This window comes from Enhydra lutris, unplaced genomic scaffold (assembly GCF_002288905.1).
Source record: "Enhydra lutris kenyoni isolate GAN:26980312 unplaced genomic scaffold, ASM228890v2 scaffoldscaffold64, whole genome shotgun sequence".
NCBI classification, from domain to species: Eukaryota; Metazoa; Chordata; class Mammalia; order Carnivora; family Mustelidae; genus Enhydra; species Enhydra lutris.
The window spans coordinates 4,199,086-4,218,665 of record NW_019154148.1 but is presented as its reverse complement, the minus strand read 5'-3'; the positions used below and the strand labels follow the sequence as shown (position 1 = coordinate 4,218,665).

At 45.4% G+C, this 19,580-nt stretch overlaps 1 protein-coding gene across 2 annotated transcripts in view; it reads right to left on the bottom strand.

The window, feature by feature from the left end:
* LOC111158918 (semaphorin 6A) overlaps nucleotides 1–19,580 on the bottom strand; it is a 126,138-nt gene that overhangs the window by 54,963 nt on the left and 51,595 nt on the right. For both annotated transcript variants that reach the window (XM_022521248.1, XM_022521249.1), the window contains exons 2-3: nucleotides 6,234–6,371; nucleotides 3,947–4,064 (exon numbers count right to left, since the gene is read on the bottom strand). In XM_022521248.1, coding sequence (XP_022376956.1) covers nucleotides 3,947–4,064; nucleotides 6,234–6,333 — 218 coding nt within the window. In that variant the 5' untranslated portion in view covers nucleotides 6,334–6,371. The remainder of the gene's footprint in view (nucleotides 1–3,946; nucleotides 4,065–6,233; nucleotides 6,372–19,580) is intronic.

Genomic DNA, 19,580 nt, shown 5'->3' with positions numbered 1-19,580 from the left:
GTTCACCTTCCTGTTCTGCTGAGAATCTGGTTGCCTTTACGATCTGCTGCCAATCTCCCCCTGGAAGGGAAGAAACAGAATCAGCAGCTCAGGTGTGGGGCTATATTTAAACATCCCCTTCTGTGTGAGCTGAGTACAAGGGCGTTTTTGTCTGGGATTCAGAAGAAAGAAAAGAAAAGAACTCACTCAACTGAGGAGATAGGGGGCTAGTGAGGGAAAGCAAAACAGCTCATTTTCCCTTGAAATAACATTGACTTTTTCTAAAACGCAGGAAGTCCTGGGGCTGGAAAATTACCCACAGCTTTTAACCAGGACCTCAAGGCTCCCGTGTACTTTTAGGGCACCTCATTACTTAAGAGAAAGTGGAGAGAGTGGGGAAGGGGAAAAAAAAAAAAAAGAAAGGAATGATCTGCTGTCAGGATTCCCTTTAATTCCCCCTCCCCCCACCTTCTTTGGAGATCTGCTACTGCTTTTAGGAAAAGTACAACAGAGAAAAACAGAAATATAAACAGGCTTTCTCACGTGAAAATAAAAGTTGGGGGCAAGGCGATTGGCTTACAGAATTTCCTTGAAACTGTGAGCCTTTGAGCCGTGTGTGTGTGTGTGTGTGTGTGTCTCTCTCTCTCTCTCTCTCTCTCTCTCTCAGGGTGGTGAGGGGGAGAATGGTGAGCCTGTTTTTGTAAATTGCTGAATTGGGAAGTTCTTGGAATCTCAGTAGGGTGCCAGAATCACCCTGCCCTTTAATTTCAAGTCAGTTTTATTGCATTCGTTTATTACTTGTTTGACTTTATTGGTGGTGCTGTGGGTCAGGTTCATTATTGGGATGGAATTGCCTCTTACTTTGGTATCAGGTTTGAGATGACTCTGGGTTTTTCCTTGCCCTTCCTCCCCTGAAAACTTTAAGTAGGAGCAGAACATATGAATTGTAAATTAAGAGCTGATTAATATGCACTGGCAATTCCTCTGAAAGCTCTGGGATTGCCCCCTTCTGGCATGGCCTGTTTATGTTAATTAGCAGTTTGGAGATTACACAACAACAAAAAGGAATTTTCAAAATGGATAGTAATAAGGCAGAATTGAAGGGTCCCTGCCATCAAGGCTCACTCAGTCTCTGGGTTCTGGGTGGGACTTGGCTTCTGATAACTGACACCAGTTGTCAACAAGAATCAGGAAGCCTATTTTAGAAATAGAATTCTGTGAATGACGTCTTTTGGACCACTGCAGTCTTTTTCAGTATCCAAGAGAGCACACTACCTAGCAAACAGAAAGCACACTTTATGCTAAACCTAAGGCCGTGGTGGGCGGTTATTCCCTCCTGTCCGTGTGTACATCCCAGGATTCATAAGCTTCTGAATTCAGTTATTTGAACACAAATTGACTTAGTCTGAGGATTTCCCTCTCCCCCCCACCTGTAGTGAGCAAAACTGAATTGTGTTGCCGTGGTTTGAGCCTGGGGGAAGGACTGGACTTCACATCGTGTCACTTGCTGCCCAGGGACTGGGATATCTCTGGGCTGTGCTGGGAAAAGGCAGGGGAGAGACCCTAAACATAGTGACCAGGAAACTCCTTCAGGAGTTTTCCCAAGGGTGGGTACTAAAGGCAGGTTGCTGTGTGTAGAATGGAAACCGATAGGTCAGTGCAGGGGTCTTACAAATTTGACCTTTATGAAAGGCAGGTCCGTTCTGACCTCGGCAGGTCTGTTCATTTTTTAGTTTTAAAAAAATGAATGTGTTTCTCTCCTTTTTCCCCCTTAAGTTTCTCCTTTTGGCAGGGGGGCACGGGGAGGATAACACTGTCTAGATTTTAACGAGCTGGAATAACTGTCACTTTTTAAGTGTACACAGCACTTTGCTCCTGACTCAGGGGCCATCCTGGACCTGCAGTCCACACCCGCACTAAATCATCAGGTACGAGGATCGTCTGTTATCCTGTTTTCCCCCTTAAAGACTGAATTGCAGACTGAATCATTCATAGAAGATTCTTGACTCAACCTATTTCTCATAGATCCAGTGTTGAATCATTTGTTTTGACCAGCCTATAGACAATCGACTACACGTGTAATCTTCCAGTGCTGCTACATTTAGGAATCCAAAAATGATATTTAAGAAGGAACTGATGGGGGCGCCTGGGTGGCTCAGTCATTAAGTGGCTGCTTTCAGCTCAGGTCGTGATCCCAGGGTCCTGGGATCGAGTCCCGTACCGGGCTCCCTGTTTATCGGGGAGCCTGCTTCTCTCTCAGCTCCTACCCCCACTCATGCCTCTCTGTCAGATAATTAAATAAAATCGTAGCGCCCCCCCCCCCAAAAAAGAAAGAAGGACCTACTCTTCTACCAGAGGGTCACCTACTGAGGACCTCATTGCAGCTGAGGAATACCCACGCTGGCTATGTTCCTGCGCAGAAGCTGGGAGAAGGTTACTGCCAGGACCAGTGGTCCCAGCTCTCCTCCTCAGCAGGCTGCCCAGTACTGGGAGTCAATGCCCAGCTTCTAGAGCAAGGCCACCCCACTTCAAATCCTGCCTTTGTCATTTTGGTCCCAGGCATTTCCCCTTCCTCTCCCTGGGTTTCTTCCTGTAAGACAGGGAGATAATAGCTCCTTCACTGAACTAGGGTTCTTTTCCAGGATCGAATAAACGAACATTTGTAAAGAACTTACACAGCACATACAACTAATATGTAACATGTACGTATTTGTGAAGTACAGTTGTTGGAAAGGGCTTCGGCATTGCTCCCTGGGACATGTTGTGGGGTACTCGCAGGATATTGTAATGTGGCCATCGGTTTTTGGTTTATGTCGCATAGCTTTTTGTTTGAGAACACCTAAGTGCTTTAGAAGAATGAACCACTGCTCTTATTGACCTGTTCCTTATCCACACTCACAGCCATGCAGGTATCACAGACATAATCTCTGTTTCTTCTTCCCACTGTGCAGTGATTACTTGGTGTGGACCCAGGTGAAGATCACTGTGGAACCCCACAAGATAGTGTTCCTTGTCGCTTTTCATTTAGAATTTTTTTGAATGAACTAGGCACCTCCAAGATTGGGGATCTTCCATTGTTAAAACCCCAAGGGACTTCTTAAAATAGTTAGACGTCTCATTTGAGAGAGGACACTTCATGGCCAGAGACGTTGTGGTCAGGGTTAATGAAGAATAGAATTAAGACAAAAGCCTAAATCCGTATGAGCCCTGTTTGGGCTGTTTTCTTGCTATGCTATTCAGCCCTTAAGACGCGGTCTGTTTAAATGACATTACCCAGTGGTTGAGTATTTTGTTAACTAGATCCAAATTAAAAACTCTTTTAAAACTGGTGCTACTGGGGCGCCTGGGTGGCTCAGTGGGTTAGAGCCTCTGCCTTCAGCTCAGGTCATGATCCCAGGGTCCTGGGATCGAGCCCCGCATCGGGCTCTCTGCTCAGCAGGGAGCCTGCTTCCTCCTCTCTCTCTGCCTGCCTCTCTGCCTACTTGTGATCTCTGTCTGTCAAACAAATAAATAAAATCTTTGGAAAAAAACAAAAACAAAAAAAACTGGTGCTACTGTCATTCTATTGCAGTAATGATATATACTACAAACTCACTACAAAGTGACTATTACACTTACACACACACTGGATAATACATGTTTACACATTCGGGTTAATTTAACAAGTATCAAGGACAGAAGTGCTCTCCTGGTTGCGCAATTAGCTATTTGCATATATGTTCAAGACAAACAGTGGATTATTTAAGTCTAAGCTCTAGCGTATGCAAACATTTCCATCTAAATCCACCTGTAGTTAAACAGACACAGAAAATCTTGAAAGCATGATTGACCAACAAAAGTAGCCTTTTTAAGCTCAGCAGCGCGTTGTTTGGGAACGTCATGGTCTTTAAAATGCTGCATCACGGGTATGTTCAGATCTGAGCCCTCCAGATGCTCTTCAGGCAGACATGAGGGAAAGGCCACTCACCTAGCAGCAACGTAGAGGGTTCTGTTCATGGTCATAATCATCTGGATGTCCAGTCGGTGCCTCTGTGTGGTGTTCCGTCCTGGCTTGTGGCCCACAAACACCGGATACTGTTTTGTATCTGTGAAAAGAAGAGATGGGGCAAGAGAGGGAGAGGAAGTCAAGCCAGGAGTTGACAGGGTAGGGAGGGGAGGGGCCTGGCCCCAAAACAAAACCATATTTAAGTCAGTCCATGCCACCCCTTTCCCTATCCAAGGAGTCTTGTTATTTTAGGAAAGTCTGTGATAGATGGGTGCTCTGTGAGGACGATCAAGTTACAGTTTCATTTCCAGATGATAATCAGCCCGGACTTCTGTTTCTCGGTGTCACAATTTCTGACTTGTCCCTCTTTTGGGGGGTTAAACTTACAAGTGAACCCTTTACATGAAGGTGCTCTTTTCTTCCAGTTTTCTTTTCATCTTCTTTAGAGTGCTAAGCCTGAGGGGCAGCCTGCCAAAGATCTTGTCTCCGGACAAAACTATTTCAAAGCAGCTTTCCCATCAATCACCACAAAGGCAATGTGGTCTGGAGGCGAGAACCCTCATCCAGGAGCCAGAAGAAAAATACAGTCTCCACAGGCGTCCAGTTGGAATAATCTACTATTGAAGGCAGCCCCGCTACGTTGGTTGGCATTCTAGGAACTGTGGGAAGTTCACTCTTGAGTTAAGCAATTGGCTAATCTCACAGAAGCGGGGGCTTTGACAGGACAGGGTCAAACGGAGTGTAGCCAGTCAGGTGATCTGGAATTTTCCCTGACTTGGAGATCCGTCAATGAACATATTTCTGCTTTCCTCCTGTTCTCTTGAGCTGAGAGCGGGCAATTTGTAATAATATCTGACCTTTAGAAATACCTACATTTCAAAAATCTCTCTGCCTTTAAACCTACACTCTCCAGAGCACTGGCAATCCTCCAGAGAAACTCAGAAGGAAAGAAGGATGAGTCTTATTTAAAAATGTTTTTTGGGGTGGGTTGTAAATAATGGCTTGAAACCCACTCACAGATTCATGCTCAGACCCCAACACTGGAATCCCCCAGAGTCTCCGAGCATTACTCACAGTGGGTATCAGAGAGCCTTGGTATATTTGACTCACAGTCAAGCTTGGTATGGGATTATCTTGTGCGTTCCCCTGCACCCTCGGAAGTTTCATTTACCTATTCATCAAGGAGCTTGCTAAGATAGTTCGTGTCCCTCTACTGTCAAGGATTTGAGTGTCCACTGACATTTCCATTTTCAGCAGCATATTTGGGCTGGGGACTCTCCTTTATAGGGGCAGCAGAGATCGAATACCTATCCCAAATGGGGATTAATAAATGCGTATGAAGATTTGGTACCTTGAGTCAGGTGGACTGCCTTTTCAGTCATTTTGAACTACACAGTTTGGTCCTTAAGCACGCCCTGACTTTTGTGCACTCATTGTCTTCTGTGCCAAGTCCTGCCAGCTCACTTTCATGAAATTCTTTCCCTTTTCAGGGACTGTCCAGCAGAAAGCCACACATTGATGGTTCTCCTTCATATCCCCTATAGCTAAATACTTTCCTTAGGGTCTGTTCAGTATTTGTTTTGGGATGGCTATGGGGAAAATGGATATTTGGGTGAAAGGGCTCCCTTTCACCTTTATTACGATAAAACATTTTGTCTTTTGGAGGGAAGGGAAGGAAGTAGTACATGGGCTGTTGGATCCCATGTGCAGGTAGGACTTTTCCTCTTGAATAGTCATCTGAACTCTTAATCACATGGCTTTCTACCCTTCACATTGAAGCAGAGACCAAAAGACAGTTATAAATAGTTAAAATAGGTCCTCTGTGAATCCGAAGTCCAGCAAAGTTTTTACCTCTAAATCTAAAAGAAGAAAATAGTGTTTTTTCTTGTTCTCATCTTGTAACAGTGCCCACATGTTAACCACACGTGAGAAGGCATGCTCCGGGCGATACCCACATGGTAGTGATACTCTCCCACTCCTGGTTTCCGGGCACGATCGAGGATGGCCTCCTTGTCGTGGCCGGACACTTCATCAGAGGGACTTGAGGAACGTTTCAGATCCTCACACCCATGTTCACACAGGGGTCACCCCAACAGTATTTAACTGAGTTACAGAACAGCCATCTCCCCAATTTGATGAGACCCTGCTGTTGTCTACTAGCAAGTCTCCTGTTTTATTAAGTTTTAGAAAAGGTGGGTGTTTTGCTGGGTGATGCAGCCTAAAATGCCCACAGAAGGAGTGAATGACAGTGATAATCGTGGATACTTACAGTTGCCATGCGAAATACTGATTGGCTCAGAATCTTCTGGGAAGCCAGCCCCAGCGAAGTATAGCAGTGTGAAATATAGCAGCAAGGCTTCTGACCTCATAGTAGTTCAGCGGGGAGACTTTATTTCTCTACTTCACCCTGCCAGAGAGCAAAGAAGGATATTATTAAATATATATATATATTTTTTTGGCAAGTCAGCTGTGTTCACCTCCATAAAATGAAATGACCTTGAAGATAAATTTAAGAGAAAAGGGGTCTGTTTCATATCTTTTCATTTGTGAATTCACGGATTACTGTTTTATATTAGAAACCTGTATCTGTTACCCAGGGCAGCCTCCTTCCTGGCGCATCAGAGCCCTTTCACAAAGCTGCTCCTGGAACACAGGACCCAGAACCTTGTTAGTTCCTCTGTCCAAAGCCATTTTAAGGCTGTCATAGGTTCCTATTCACAGTCACGAAAACGCATTCCAAAAAGTGTGGATGACTGAGAAAGCATTTTTTTCTTTTTAATGTAAATACTTTTCTTCTCAGCAGGTTTAAGGCAGCCTGCCATCCCCCAGATGTGTTTTGTTTGTCCAGCTCCGGTTCTTTCAAAAAATTTGAAGTGGTTGCCAATATTGGGGGGGGAAATAAAGGAGGTTTCTGATAAAAATCAGAAGATCTGACCTCTTGACCTAAATGTGACTATTCCCTTCAGGCACCACACCCCACCTGCAACACACAGGCAGACTTGCTTACGTGTGCATGTGCTCGTGCGTGCACACACACACACCCCATAATGAACCCTGTTTGTTAATTTCTGTTACTTGCTTCACCCCTTCTTTGAAATAATTCTATAATTCCATAGTAATTCTAGAATGACCTTAGGCATAAATAAAAATCACACAATCTTTGTTTAAAAAAAAAAAAGTGGATCCTTTTAGACTCTGAAGAATACTATAGGGAGAATCTGAAACCAAATTCTGAACTGTTATTTTTTTTTTTAAAGACTTTTTTTATTTATTTGAGAGAGTGAGCACAGGAGTTGGGAGGGGCAGAGCGAGAAGCAGAGACTCTGCTAAGCAGGGAGCCTGACCTGGGGCTTGATCCCAGGACTTGGCAATCATGACCTGAGCTGAAGTCAGACACTTAACCAACTGAGCCACCCAGGCATCCCCTGAAATGGTATTGGTTAAAAAAATTTCTCTCTGTATATTTTAGTTTCAAATACTGCCTTGCACTGGAACAGTAGTGAATAAAAATGCCAGATATACTGTTCTGACCAGCTGTATATGTTCTTAAAAATGCTCTATTTTGTGTAGAAAATTCTCCTAAATCTTAGAAATAAAAGCAGTCCCATTGGGGCTGCTGAATACGGGGAAAGAAGGCACATAATTCAGTAAATATCGCATAATTCTCAGACATATTTCAAATAAGTCTTAATCTATAGGGGAAATCATGTAAAATGGGGATACCTTTTCATCTTTCCAGAGTGGTAAAGCCTTTGAAGTAGCCTGCCAAAGATGATCTTTGTTGAAGAAAGCTATTTTACAGTAGTCCATCGATTATTCCTAAGATTTGTGTGTAGGAAGGTCAGACTTAGTAAGTGAGGGGTCTTTGAAGGTTAATTTGGTGAACAAACTGCCAACTTACACTTTGGAGAACACTTAATATTAGATACCTTTGTCTCTCTTCTTCATGCCAAAATAAGCAGTAACAAGTCCCAAGTGTAGCGTCGCAACTTACAGTTTCACAGACACAGCTGGGTCTTAATCATTTCTTCAGTTGGAAAGTACACATTAATTAATTTGATTTATCTTGAAAAAGAGGGAGAGAGTGTGAGAGAAAAGCCCGAGCCCTTCCGTATCTCCATCTCTGGTGTGGAGATTAAAATTAAGCTTTAAATGATGACTTGCTCACCAGGGCAATCCATTACCCAGAGATATAAGCATGTATTTATAGACAGGTTAAAAGCGATCGTCTGTTCATTCATTGATTTGCTGGTTCTTCCTATTGCAGAAACTCTGAACCCAAAGGGAAGAAGCCTTGAGGTCCCCTTGTTTGTTTCTCCTGGCTTCTGTTCAGTAGAACACTAAAGAGGAGAAATCAGTGACGGGAGTAAGCAAGACATAAACCAGATCCCAGTCAGCTGTTAGATGTTAGATGAGAAACTACAGCGGGCCGGCAGAAGGGGCAACATTTACCGAGGGCTCAGGAGCGGTATTGTAGCCCAATACAGAAGCAGATACCTCAGGTCATTTGCAGCGGGTGAAGGAAGAATAACAGACTCAGAACGCTGGTTCTCAATCTTGGGAAATATACGTGTACTTTCAAAGATTAATTTGTCTTGACACGACACTTGAGTCTTTGGCCTTCCCCAGTTGGCATTCGTCTTTGTACACGTGCCCTACAAGCCAACGAGGCTGAGCCCTGCTATTTTATTGTATCTCCCAAGTTTCGTGGTTCCCATGTTAAGACGGCATGGGGCAGACGCACCGTGCTCCACCGCCAGAAGCTGGCCGGCAGGGCGATGCTCGCAGAAGAAACCTGTTCCGCGCATCCTTTAATCCTTACACTTAGCCAGGACTGAGTCTGCAATAGGGTATTTAAGTATCTCCAGGTTTACAGTAGGGCTCCATGCCAGGAAAAATAGCTGTTTTATGTGTCTTTCTATCATCATATCATCAGATTGTTAACATGTACATCATAGGGGAGGAAGCAAGCGTTCTGGCAGGACCACGGGCCGTCCACACGAACACTTTACAGTTGTCTTCGGCCAGCGTTGTGATGTATTACTCCCTTCCTACACAACTTTGGGCTCAACCCTTGTAAATACGTAGACAATATATTTTCTTGTTGAAACGATTATTTCGCGGAGAGATCCCCATTCAATCACATGGTCATTTCCCGTTCCACGGAATGCGGGCTGGGTCTTCCCTCTAAGACTGCAGCGTTGCAGACAGGCCTTGAGCTTAGGAGAACAAAACACAAACAGGCACTTGCCTCTGAATATCAGATTCTGGAGCTAGCTGGGCTGTTGCAATTAAAGAGGTTGTTTAAGGAATTTTTGAGACTTGGATCAGTGCTACCCACAGACCATGTGTTTCTGGGCATCTACAGCCATTTGCTGGTTTCCCTCTCTGTTAACTGTGCTTCTCTGGGCTCCACTGGACTTAGACTTCAGCAGATACCCAGGCAATGAGATAGTGGGGAGGCTGTCAACACGAGCATTCTTTTTTTTTTTTTTTTTTAAGATTTTATTTATTTATTTGACAGAGATCACAAGTAGGCAAAGAGGCAGACAGAGACAGAGGAAGGGAAGCAGGCTCCCTGCTGAGCAGAGAGCCTGATGCGGGACTTGATCCCAGCACCCTGGAATCATGCATGACCTGAGCCGAAGGCAGAGGCTTAACCCACTGAGCCACCCAGGCGTCCCAATACGAGCATTCTAAACAAAAACATTTACTTCAAAAGTCAGCTTCTCCTGCCTGATTTCCCATCTCATCGTCTCAACTTTCCACTCTCCTGAGCCTGAAGAGAAAGGGCCTTTGTAGAATCCACCACTACTCTAAAGGTATAACCCTCCTCTTCTCCAACCTGCAGTATTTGTGGAAAACCTTAAGAGCATATTTCATTTTAATAGGCATCTGCCGGGTGAATTTATTAGATCTATTTGGATTCATCTAAAATGAATTACATGACTTTACTCTCAGTCACATGGGTGAGAATTGTGTTGACTTAACTATACACTCTCAGCCCAGATAAAAATTCTCTTCTACTGTAATTTTTCCCCTACAGTTTTTAAGACCAAATTGACTTAACAGATCCATGGCGTACAAGTGGTGTTGGGGCTATTGGCTGCCGTGAGCTGAATGGTCTGTGCAGAGTGCTGATTGGCCAGGAACCCAGCCTCCAGTATTCCAGATTGAGGGCTGAACAAAAGGGGCTGAAAGGAAGTCTGTCTGAAAATCCTGTGGCTGCATTCGTGGTGATAATTGTGTTTTGAAATGATCGAGTATTTTCAGTAGTTGGAGCTTCCATCCACCTCGCTCCTGCACACCCCTGTCATATAGCAGCAGGTGACTGTGTCAGCAAAGCATGAAGCAAAGGGGATGTCACTGAGGTCACAAATGGCCATGTCTTCCTTCTGATTAATCTGGTGCCATGAGGACTGGAGAGCCACGACAAGCCTGTGCAGCCAGAGTACCACTCATGCTTAACCCCAGTCCTCTGCCCAGCCATTCCCCCAATGCCTGCCCTGGAAAGTTCTGCTCGGGCTCACAGACTGGTAGGACTTGGCCAAAGTTTGGCTCACAGAGCAGAAAAAAAGCAAAATTAGTTGCCAGCATTTCAGGGGAAAAAAAATTGGAGATTTAACATAGAACTCTGGGTTTCTGGCTTCTTAAAAAAAGAAAAAGCAGTGATCTGCCTTCACTGGCCAACATTTCACATGGCCAGTGCTCTGGAGCCGAGCAGTGGCTGCCCCAAAGAGAGCATGCTAGCCCTCTCCACTTGGAAACATTCCCGCCATTTTCCATTGTCTTAGGAAGCCTCATCAACCACTCACCTCACCTGTCTGACCCCTGAAGGCTCTGAGGGCAGCCTCCATGCCCCTCAGGAAAAGCACATCAGCATGGCAGGCGAGGGAAAAACAAGCAGAACAGCTCACATCAGTCTTAGTATGTGAGCCTCGGGGGACCCAGTGTCTGCACACACACACACGAATGGATGTTGCTTGTTTGGAGACCCACCTGGGTGCTCCACACATGGAGGACATGTGCCCCAGCAGCATGGGGTGCTTGCCTTTGTACCTGGACTTGGCTGGGTAGATACAACTTGGGGTACTGTCTTCCCGAGTGTTGGCATCGATGAACTTTTTTTTTTTTTTTAAGATTTTATTTATTTATTTGACAGAGAGAGACCACAAGTAGGCAGAGAGGCAGAGAGAGAGAGGAGGAAGCAGGCTTCCCGCGGAGCAGAGAGCCCAATGTGGGGCTCAATCCCAGGACCCTGGGATCATGACCTGAGCCGAATGCAGACGCTTTAACCCACTGAGCCACCCAGGCGCCCCCCCCCCACGAACATTTTAATAATAAATAATAATAATAATAAGTGGGAACAGTGAGAAAAATAATTTATCTGGAGACTTGCTAATGCAAAATACTCTTGATAATAAGATGGTAGTGGTGGGTTTTTTTTTTTCTTACGAGGTAAATCATTTACTACTCTGTTTCAGTAATTCTTTTAAAAAGCCCATTTTCTGCTGACATCATAGGAAGTTTTACAGCTAATCAATAATTCACACTGTCATTAAAAGAAGGAAGGGCACACTAACAACAGGGTGACCCTAGGCAAGTCACGTAGCCTTGCTGGCTCCGTTTCCTCACCTGTAAAATGAAAGCATATGAAATGTTATGGGCTCTGGAGTCCAGGCTCTGGGGTTATATGATTCTGGGTGATTCTGCCCTGGTGACGAAGGGAGTGAGTATGTGGTGATTAGGGAGCACAGGACATGGAGGGACTTTGAACCGGGGCACTCCTGTTTCAAGTTCCTTGAGCTAGAGCTGAGAAATCCCGGCCTGTGACACCTAGTTTCAAAATCAGGACAAGGTTCAAGTCCCATAAGGAGTTCTGATCTGGCCAGAGAGACCGCAGTTGTTACCACTTAATTATATTCCGATAGTTGGGTTTTACAGTAAGGATGACGTTTCCATTTTTATTGCTCTAGCTTTAAAAAAATTTTTTTTCTTTTTAAAAAAATTGATGTGTAACTGACATATAATACCCTATTAGTTTTAGGTCTACATCATAGTGATTCAGTGTTTCTATACATTACAAAATGGTCCCCATAATCAGAGTGGTTACCATCTGTCACCATATGAAGTTGTTGCAATGTTATTTGGCTCTGCTCCCTACGCTGGACCTTACATCCCATGACTGACTTGTTTTATAACTGAACTTGCGAACCTCTTAATCTTCTTCTTCTGTTTCTCCTGTCCCCCTCAGGCATCTCCCCTCTGGTAACCCACAGTTTGTTTCCTGTGCCTATGAGTCTGTTTCTGTTTTGTTCTGTTCATTTATTTTGTTTTTAAGATTCCACATAGAAGTGAAATGTGTTATTTATCTTTCTCAGTCTTCCTTCACTTAGCAGGATACCCTCTAGATCCACCCATGTAGCAAATGGCAAGCTTTCATTATTTTTTATGGCTGAGTAGTATTCCACTGTGCATATATGTGTGTGAGCGTGTGTGCGTGCGTGATGCATGCACTCACACATGCAGACACACACACACAAACACACACACACACACCACTTCTTCCTCATCTGTTCTTCTATTAGAGGACACTTGGTTCACTTCCGTACCTTGGTTACTGTGCTCCAGCTTTCTGAGCTCATAGTTTGTGTCTTTGTAATGTCACTTTCTTTCTTTTTTAAAGATTTTATTTATTTATTTGACAGAGAGACAGCAAGAGAGGGAACACAAGCAAGGGGAGTGGGAGAGGGAGAAAGCAGGCTTCCCACTGAACAGGGAGCCCGATGATGGGCTCGATCCCAGGACTCCGAGATCATGACCTGAGCTGAAGGCAGCTGCTTAACCGACTGAGCCACCCAGGCTCTGTCTTTAAAAATCTGAATTGACATTGGTGTAAAAGCTCCTCAATGAAACCAAACTATTGCTCACAATGTAGGGAACAGAAAGAGCAGAGGGTTTTGAATCCCGCTTACCAGCTGAAGGTCTCTGAGCCAGATTCCTCAGCTTTAGGGTGGTCAAAACAGTATCTCAAGCTTGGATGTGAGCTAATAATGCTCTGAAAAGTTGTACCCCTCAATAAATGTGCATTCTTCTGTTGAGATACTTAAAAATGGCTAGTAGCTTTTCTTGGAATTCCTTAAGAAATTCTCAGGTGGACCCCAGATTAGCAGCTGGTGTTGTCTTTCTTCAGTGGGAGAGGAAGCCCCCTCTTCTTCGTCCTTCCCTTTTCCTCTTGTCCTCACTCCCCCCTTCCCCTTCCAAGTCACGAAGCTTCCTGTCTCCGGGGGGGGGGGCCATCTGGGAGAGGCAGAGAGCCCATCTCAGAATGGCGTAACTCTCATCGTGTGATTGTAAAATGTGAATCCTGACCATCAAAGGAAAATAGCAGTGTGGAAGATGGGCAAGGGATGGGGTGGGCATGAAGCTTTATCATGCACTCTCTGTATACAGGGTCCATATGCATACTGTCTTATTTAAACATTGTGGCAACCCAGGGAGACAGGCCTTATGGTCTTAAGGTCTTAGGCACACAAGGAAACTAAGGCTCTGGGAGGTTAAGGGATGTGCCCAGGTGCCACAGTCAATATTTACAACACCGTCAGTAAGAAGGGAAGGTGCAGACGCAAGCCCAGGTCTGTGTGACGCCAAAGTCAGTGTCCTTCCAGGACATCAAAGAAAGGGGAACAGAAGGAAGGTTGGAAAAGAGAGAGCTGCTGACATAAATAGTGACTATGCTTAAGATAGTAGTTGAATATATGTTGATGCATCTATGCTCACGTGGACAGAGTGGCTTGACGTTCCTAACGGCTTCAGTAATAAAAATCTATCGAAGGAGTACACAGTTGCTTCCACACATGTAGGCATGCAGAGGCTCATTCCATTCTACAGCCCCGTGATTGCAGGCTTCACGTAAGAAGACGCAAATGCTTCTGAGCCACAGCATTAGGAGAAGTGGATTGGCTCATGACAACACTGTGTTAAGTGGAGCCACTTGCCTGCCGGCCACCGCCTCAGCAGCAATGTTTTAAAGTCAGTACATCCTAGAGAACAGAGTCTGTTAGGAAGGATAGAAACAAGCCCGCTTCAGCAGCTGATAAGATAAACAGATCTGGACACCCCTCAAGTCAGCGGAAGGAAGCTCTCTGCCCAGAGACAGGAGGGAGAGCAGGGGTTGGTGCAGAAAGCCCAGCTTGCTGGACACTTGTCTCAAGGGGACCCAGCTGCTGATCATTCTTGCACCAGAGGACCGGTTCAGGGATTGAAGAGTGCTGTGACAGCAGTTGGCCCTCCCGGGCCTGCACAGCCCTGTTTCAAGGCCTGCGGACACTGGGACGCTGCTGCTGTCCTCAGGATGCATAACCGGGCCACCAAAGAACACTTCCCGGGGTGGGGGGGGGATGAGGAACGACTTGGGCCTGGCGATGCTGGTGTAAACCTCCGCTCTACCCAGGCTTCAAGGGCCACATCCACCTCTTGGGTGATATTTGCCTTGAGATCTAAGGTTCATGCAAATGAGAAAAATGGCCCTAGCCTCGTAATAAAGACCTGGTCTCCTCCTCTTCTCAGCCATCAGCAGAAGCCTAGAAACCCCCATTTCAGGGGAAATGCCACAGACCCAACCTCAACGCATTTTGGAGAATGGCATGGGCATTCAGTGGTGTCTAATCATGAAAAGCCGCTGTGTGTAATATCCCATTTTAGGTCTAAAACCAGTTCACAAAGGAGCAGGAAAACAGCTGTGGATTCAGAAGTCCTGTGAGGAAAAACAGTTTTGTTGGAAAAATGAAGTCAGGTTGTAAAGCTATTTCATGTTTAAAGGGGAAGAGGCAGGTCTTCTCCTTCAGGAGGTTCTGTATTACAGCGGCTTTCCTTGTGTTTCCCTCCTCCCAACACATGCACCCCTCAGCCGGCACATCCAGTGGGCTTCGCTTGGATGTTTCGGATACAGTCCCCTATCTCACTGGCGCTCCTCGAATGAAGTCATGACCTTGGCCCCACTGTCTGGAGCTCAGAAGGCTACAGCAGTCCCAGCCACAATGTAGCCGCGTCTCACATCAGCTTCTGGGCACCTCCATCTTTCCAGCTTTTATAACATGGCTGAACTCAAACATCTGCTCCAGAGGCAGAAACACGCGCCCCCTTTGTTTTACTGCTAAGGAAACTGAGGCCTGAGAAGGGAGGTCACTTGCCAAGGGTGGCACAGCTCAAAAGTGGCAAAGCTGAACAGCAGTGGACTCCCGACTCCTTCACTGAGCTCTGTCCCTACGTTACACTGCCTTCAGAAAGGCAGCCAAGACTCATTCATTTCTCCTGGGCTTGCTGCCTGGTGTTCATTCCTGCCACTGCCCAGTTCCCTGCCTTCTGTCGGGAGCCAGGCGCTGTGCTTGCTGCTGAGGCAGGCGGCGATGGGAGAAAAGGTCTCCTCGCCCCCCTGCCCCCCGCTCCAGAATGTTCTCTTTAGTAGATGGACCCCACAGCTCCTGCCTGTTGTCCCAAGATAGAATACATAAACAAATATCCATAAGGTTTCAGAAAGAAAGAAAAGAGTCCTGTTGGGAGGAATACTGTCTAGAGCGAGGAGGTGTTGTAAAGGCAAGTGGCTGGGATGATCACCCTAGGGCCTCCTGCTGGAGAGAGGCTTGGCACGTTGCAGGTTCGGGGGTCAGTGTGGACTGGGGAGTGTAGAGGAGGCGCCGGTGGGAGCTGAGAGATTTCAGGTGGACTAGGTCTAGAGAACAGTGTGTTACCATGAGCAACTCTATGCCGATCGGGTTTTCAGACACTGGAACTGGACCATTTCCCTTTTTGCCTAAGGAATTTCAAATATTTGTCTAAAGTAATGGGTGGATTTTTGTACTTCTCCCGAAGTTCAGTTTAAAGAATTATAGGTGAGAATAAAGAGTGTATCACATTACTCTTTCCTTCTAAGAATATGACCCGGGATGAAGAAGGACGGGGGCGGGGAAGCTCTGCAGCAGGAGCTCAGAATATTGGTGTTTGTTCACTCGAGGTGCTGATTATGGGAGTTTTTTCCTCATTACGCTCCCTGGTTTTCTGTACATCGCTAATTTCATTAAAAATGAAACGGCAAAAAAATAACAGGATTACATTGAAGGCACTTGCCTTCCGCCTTTAGAAAGCTACTTGGAGAGTGACTCTATAGAGAGCAAACTCGAGATTAGTGCTGGGGCTTTCCACGAAACTTTGTCAAAATCCCGAGTTGCTTTCAACTAAAAGGCAGCAGTTGCCAACCTTTGATGGGGTGACTTTCCCCAGTCACTTCTCCTCTGCTTGCTCTCAGCGCAGTTAATGGAAAACAGACTCTCCCAGCCGCAGCCCTCACCTTTCGGCTCCTCACTGGCCTGGGATTGCCTGTGGCTGAGCTGGGCTGCCGGGCTCTGTTCTTGCTCCTGTTGGAGTGCAAGTCAACTTCCAACATGGCTCCGAGAGAAATGAAAACAACTGCGGAGTCTCTCTCCTCCTTTGAGCTCGGAATAACAGCCCAAAGTAACAATATCATCAGTCACACGTGATGGACGCTTTGCCTGAGCCCTACACGTTTTATTGCCTCCCCCCACTGCCCCCCCCGCCCCCGGTTCAAACAGCCTCAAGATCAGGCAGTGAAAAACACCTTCTTGCACTAAACCTTATGGATCAGGTTCTCTGGTGTTGGCTGCATGCTGTCTTTCACCGTGTCCCTTGTCTCTCTCAGTGAGCTCTGATGCTCTTCCAGGAACGCGAAGGCCAAAAATAGAGTTTGTGTTTGACGACAAGCTTCTAATTGTATATAGAGAAACATAATATTGTTTCAGGATCTGCTCCATAACCAGGCATGATATTGCCGACTGGTTCTTATCATCCCTGAAACATCTACACGGACGGTGGACTATCTGTGTCTCCATCTAGACGAGACGCACCCAGGACAGAAATGAGATGGAAGCATTAGCTCTTGGCTTTCTATGATTTTCTTACATTCTTTAGGAAATTCATTTCATTTATTAAGAGGAAAAACTGGTCGTCTTTCTATCCCGGCGAATCGGATGAAAACCGCAAACCCATGCATTTAAAGTGATTTAAATTTACTAGTGCCGTTGGTAGATAACTGCTGAATTTTCCTGAAATTGAATGAATGATATCTTTATTGGCTTTCTTCATGTTCTTTATTCGGCTGTCTTGATTGACTTCGAGCAGGTATCCCTTCGAACTGGGGTAGAGAGAGCACTGTTCACTAGTTCCTTCTTTTCAGATCAACTCCAATCTGGTGCTAATACTCCCTGTAGTGTTCGTTTATTTGTAATGTGAAATCCTACCCTGAAAATTAATAATGATTTCTAAACATCCTGAAAATATGCTTCCTTAAGGTCAGTAAGAGTAAGTTCCAGGAAATTATTTGTTTAAATGTCTCTGCCACTTAATGACTTGATTTCTTACATAGGTGACTTCAAGTTCACTGCACAGAAACTTTGAGATTTAAAGCCCTGTTCATCGAGAGGAAGGCGGTAAGCATCTGGATGAACTATTTTCACAGCAGTGGTTGTTTTGAAAAATGCCTCACTTTTTCTTAAGTGTAAAGAAAAACAAGATTTGCTTTTCTGTTTCTCTAGATCTGGATGAAGCGAGTTGGTTTTTGAAATAGAGGCACACGGCCCCTCATTTGCAGTTACAAAAACCAGACCAAACCAAACCCAGGGAACAAACCCTGAAAACCAAACATTCTTTCCTATTTATGTGGTGACAAAATTTGACTTAAATTGGCATGGGACCATCTATAGACTTTATTGATTCCTCTTGGGATGAGTATTTATACATTTCACTGCAAAAAAAAAAAATTAATGGAAATGTAGTTGCCATACAGTGTTACTGCATTCGTTTCGGGTGTGGGACATGATCCTACAATTCTAGACATTACTCAGTGCTCACCACAGGTGTGTAGTCACCGTCTGTCACCAAACAGCATTACTGCAACTTGACTGTGTTCCCTGTGCCCCACACTTCAGCTCTGTGACTTACTTAATTTGTAAAGGTGTGTACCTCTTAATCTCCTCCATTTCACCCATCCTCCACTCTCCTCCCCTCTGGCAACTACCAGGTCCCTGTTTTTAAGAGTGGTTTCTTGTTTGTTTTGTTTCTTAAATTCCACATATGGGTGAAATTATATGGGATTTGCCTTTCTCTGCCTGACTTCTTTCTCTTAGCATAATATCCTCTAGGTCCATCCCTGTTGTTGCAAATGGCAAGGTTTCATTCTTTTTGATGGCTGAGTAGTACTCCCATTATATTCATATGCTACCTCTTCTTTATCCATTCATCTATGGATGGGCGCTTGAGCTGCTTCCACATCTTGGCTATTGTACATAATGCTCCACTGCCAAAAATATGAACAATTTGGTTACTGGATGCTGCCCTCACTGGGGTATATGTCCCACGCCACTTTTCTAAAATCTGAAAAATTAAAAATGCTGAAGCACATCTGTTGCAAAGCTTTGAGAAGGAGACTGTGGAACTATATTCCTTGGTCCCCGAGGAGATTAAAATCAGGATAAAAGACAAGAGCAAAGGAGATGCTTTAGAGCCTAATTCCCAGCCCTGGCTTTGCTAAACACAGGAGCTCTCTAATTATCCCAGACATACTGCATTGAGTCTCACAGTGAAAACAATGTAATCTGATTTCCCTTTTTCCTTTCTTTTTTTTTTTTTAAAGTGTATCATATGATACTTGAAAGAATAATTCAGAGATTAGGAATTGCTGACTGAATCATCTTGTTTCCATTTCCTCTGTTCTGTGCTCCTGGTGACGGGTTTCTGTCTGTACCAAGGGCTGACAAGAACAGGCTTCTACAGAATGAGCGCAGCTCACGGAGCGGAGGGGATCTTGGTAGAGAGGGTCTCAGACACGGGTGGGTGAGTAGTGACATCCCCCACCAGCAGAAGGGACTGCCTCCCCAGGGGCAGCGCCCCCCCCCCCGCCCCACCCCCGTGTGCTACCTTCCTCCTCCCACCTGACAGCCTTCCCCTCTTGCCCAGCGTTCAGTGGGTAGACTTCACGGCCATTTCTGTGCAGTTAGTGGTAGTTTCTCCAAAGGAGCATTCACAGTGCCTGGATGCCTGGAATCTGGAATCTTTGTCTTTCCCCATGAAGTGAGCCTGCTTGTGGCTTTTGCCGATTCCCGTAATCAGAGGGAGCTGTCAACTGGCAGTATTTGCTTTATGTACTACTGGCCTTTAGTTTTCAAATACCTGCAGCTTTGTTTTCATAGGTAATACCAGTCCATTGGAGGATCAGTTAGTAGAATGAAGAATTTGAATTTCAAGAATATTTTGGGAGGAGAGCTTTTATCTCGGGCAACAGGTGGGGGGAGGGGAGGGGACGAAGACATACTCGCTTCTCTTCTCTGAGGGCCTCTGCACAAATGATCCCCTCCACAAACTGCCTGCCTCCACTGCCTCTCACAACAGGGGCCCTGGGCATCAGGCTCAATGGTGATCAACTCTAGCTCTGAGATAAAAATAGAGGCAAATGGAGAATAGCAGATAACCTGGACACGAGGTTAATCACGGTGGTCCAAATTATCTGGAGGGAAAACAGCACATTGTTATCAGCAATTAACCCCTA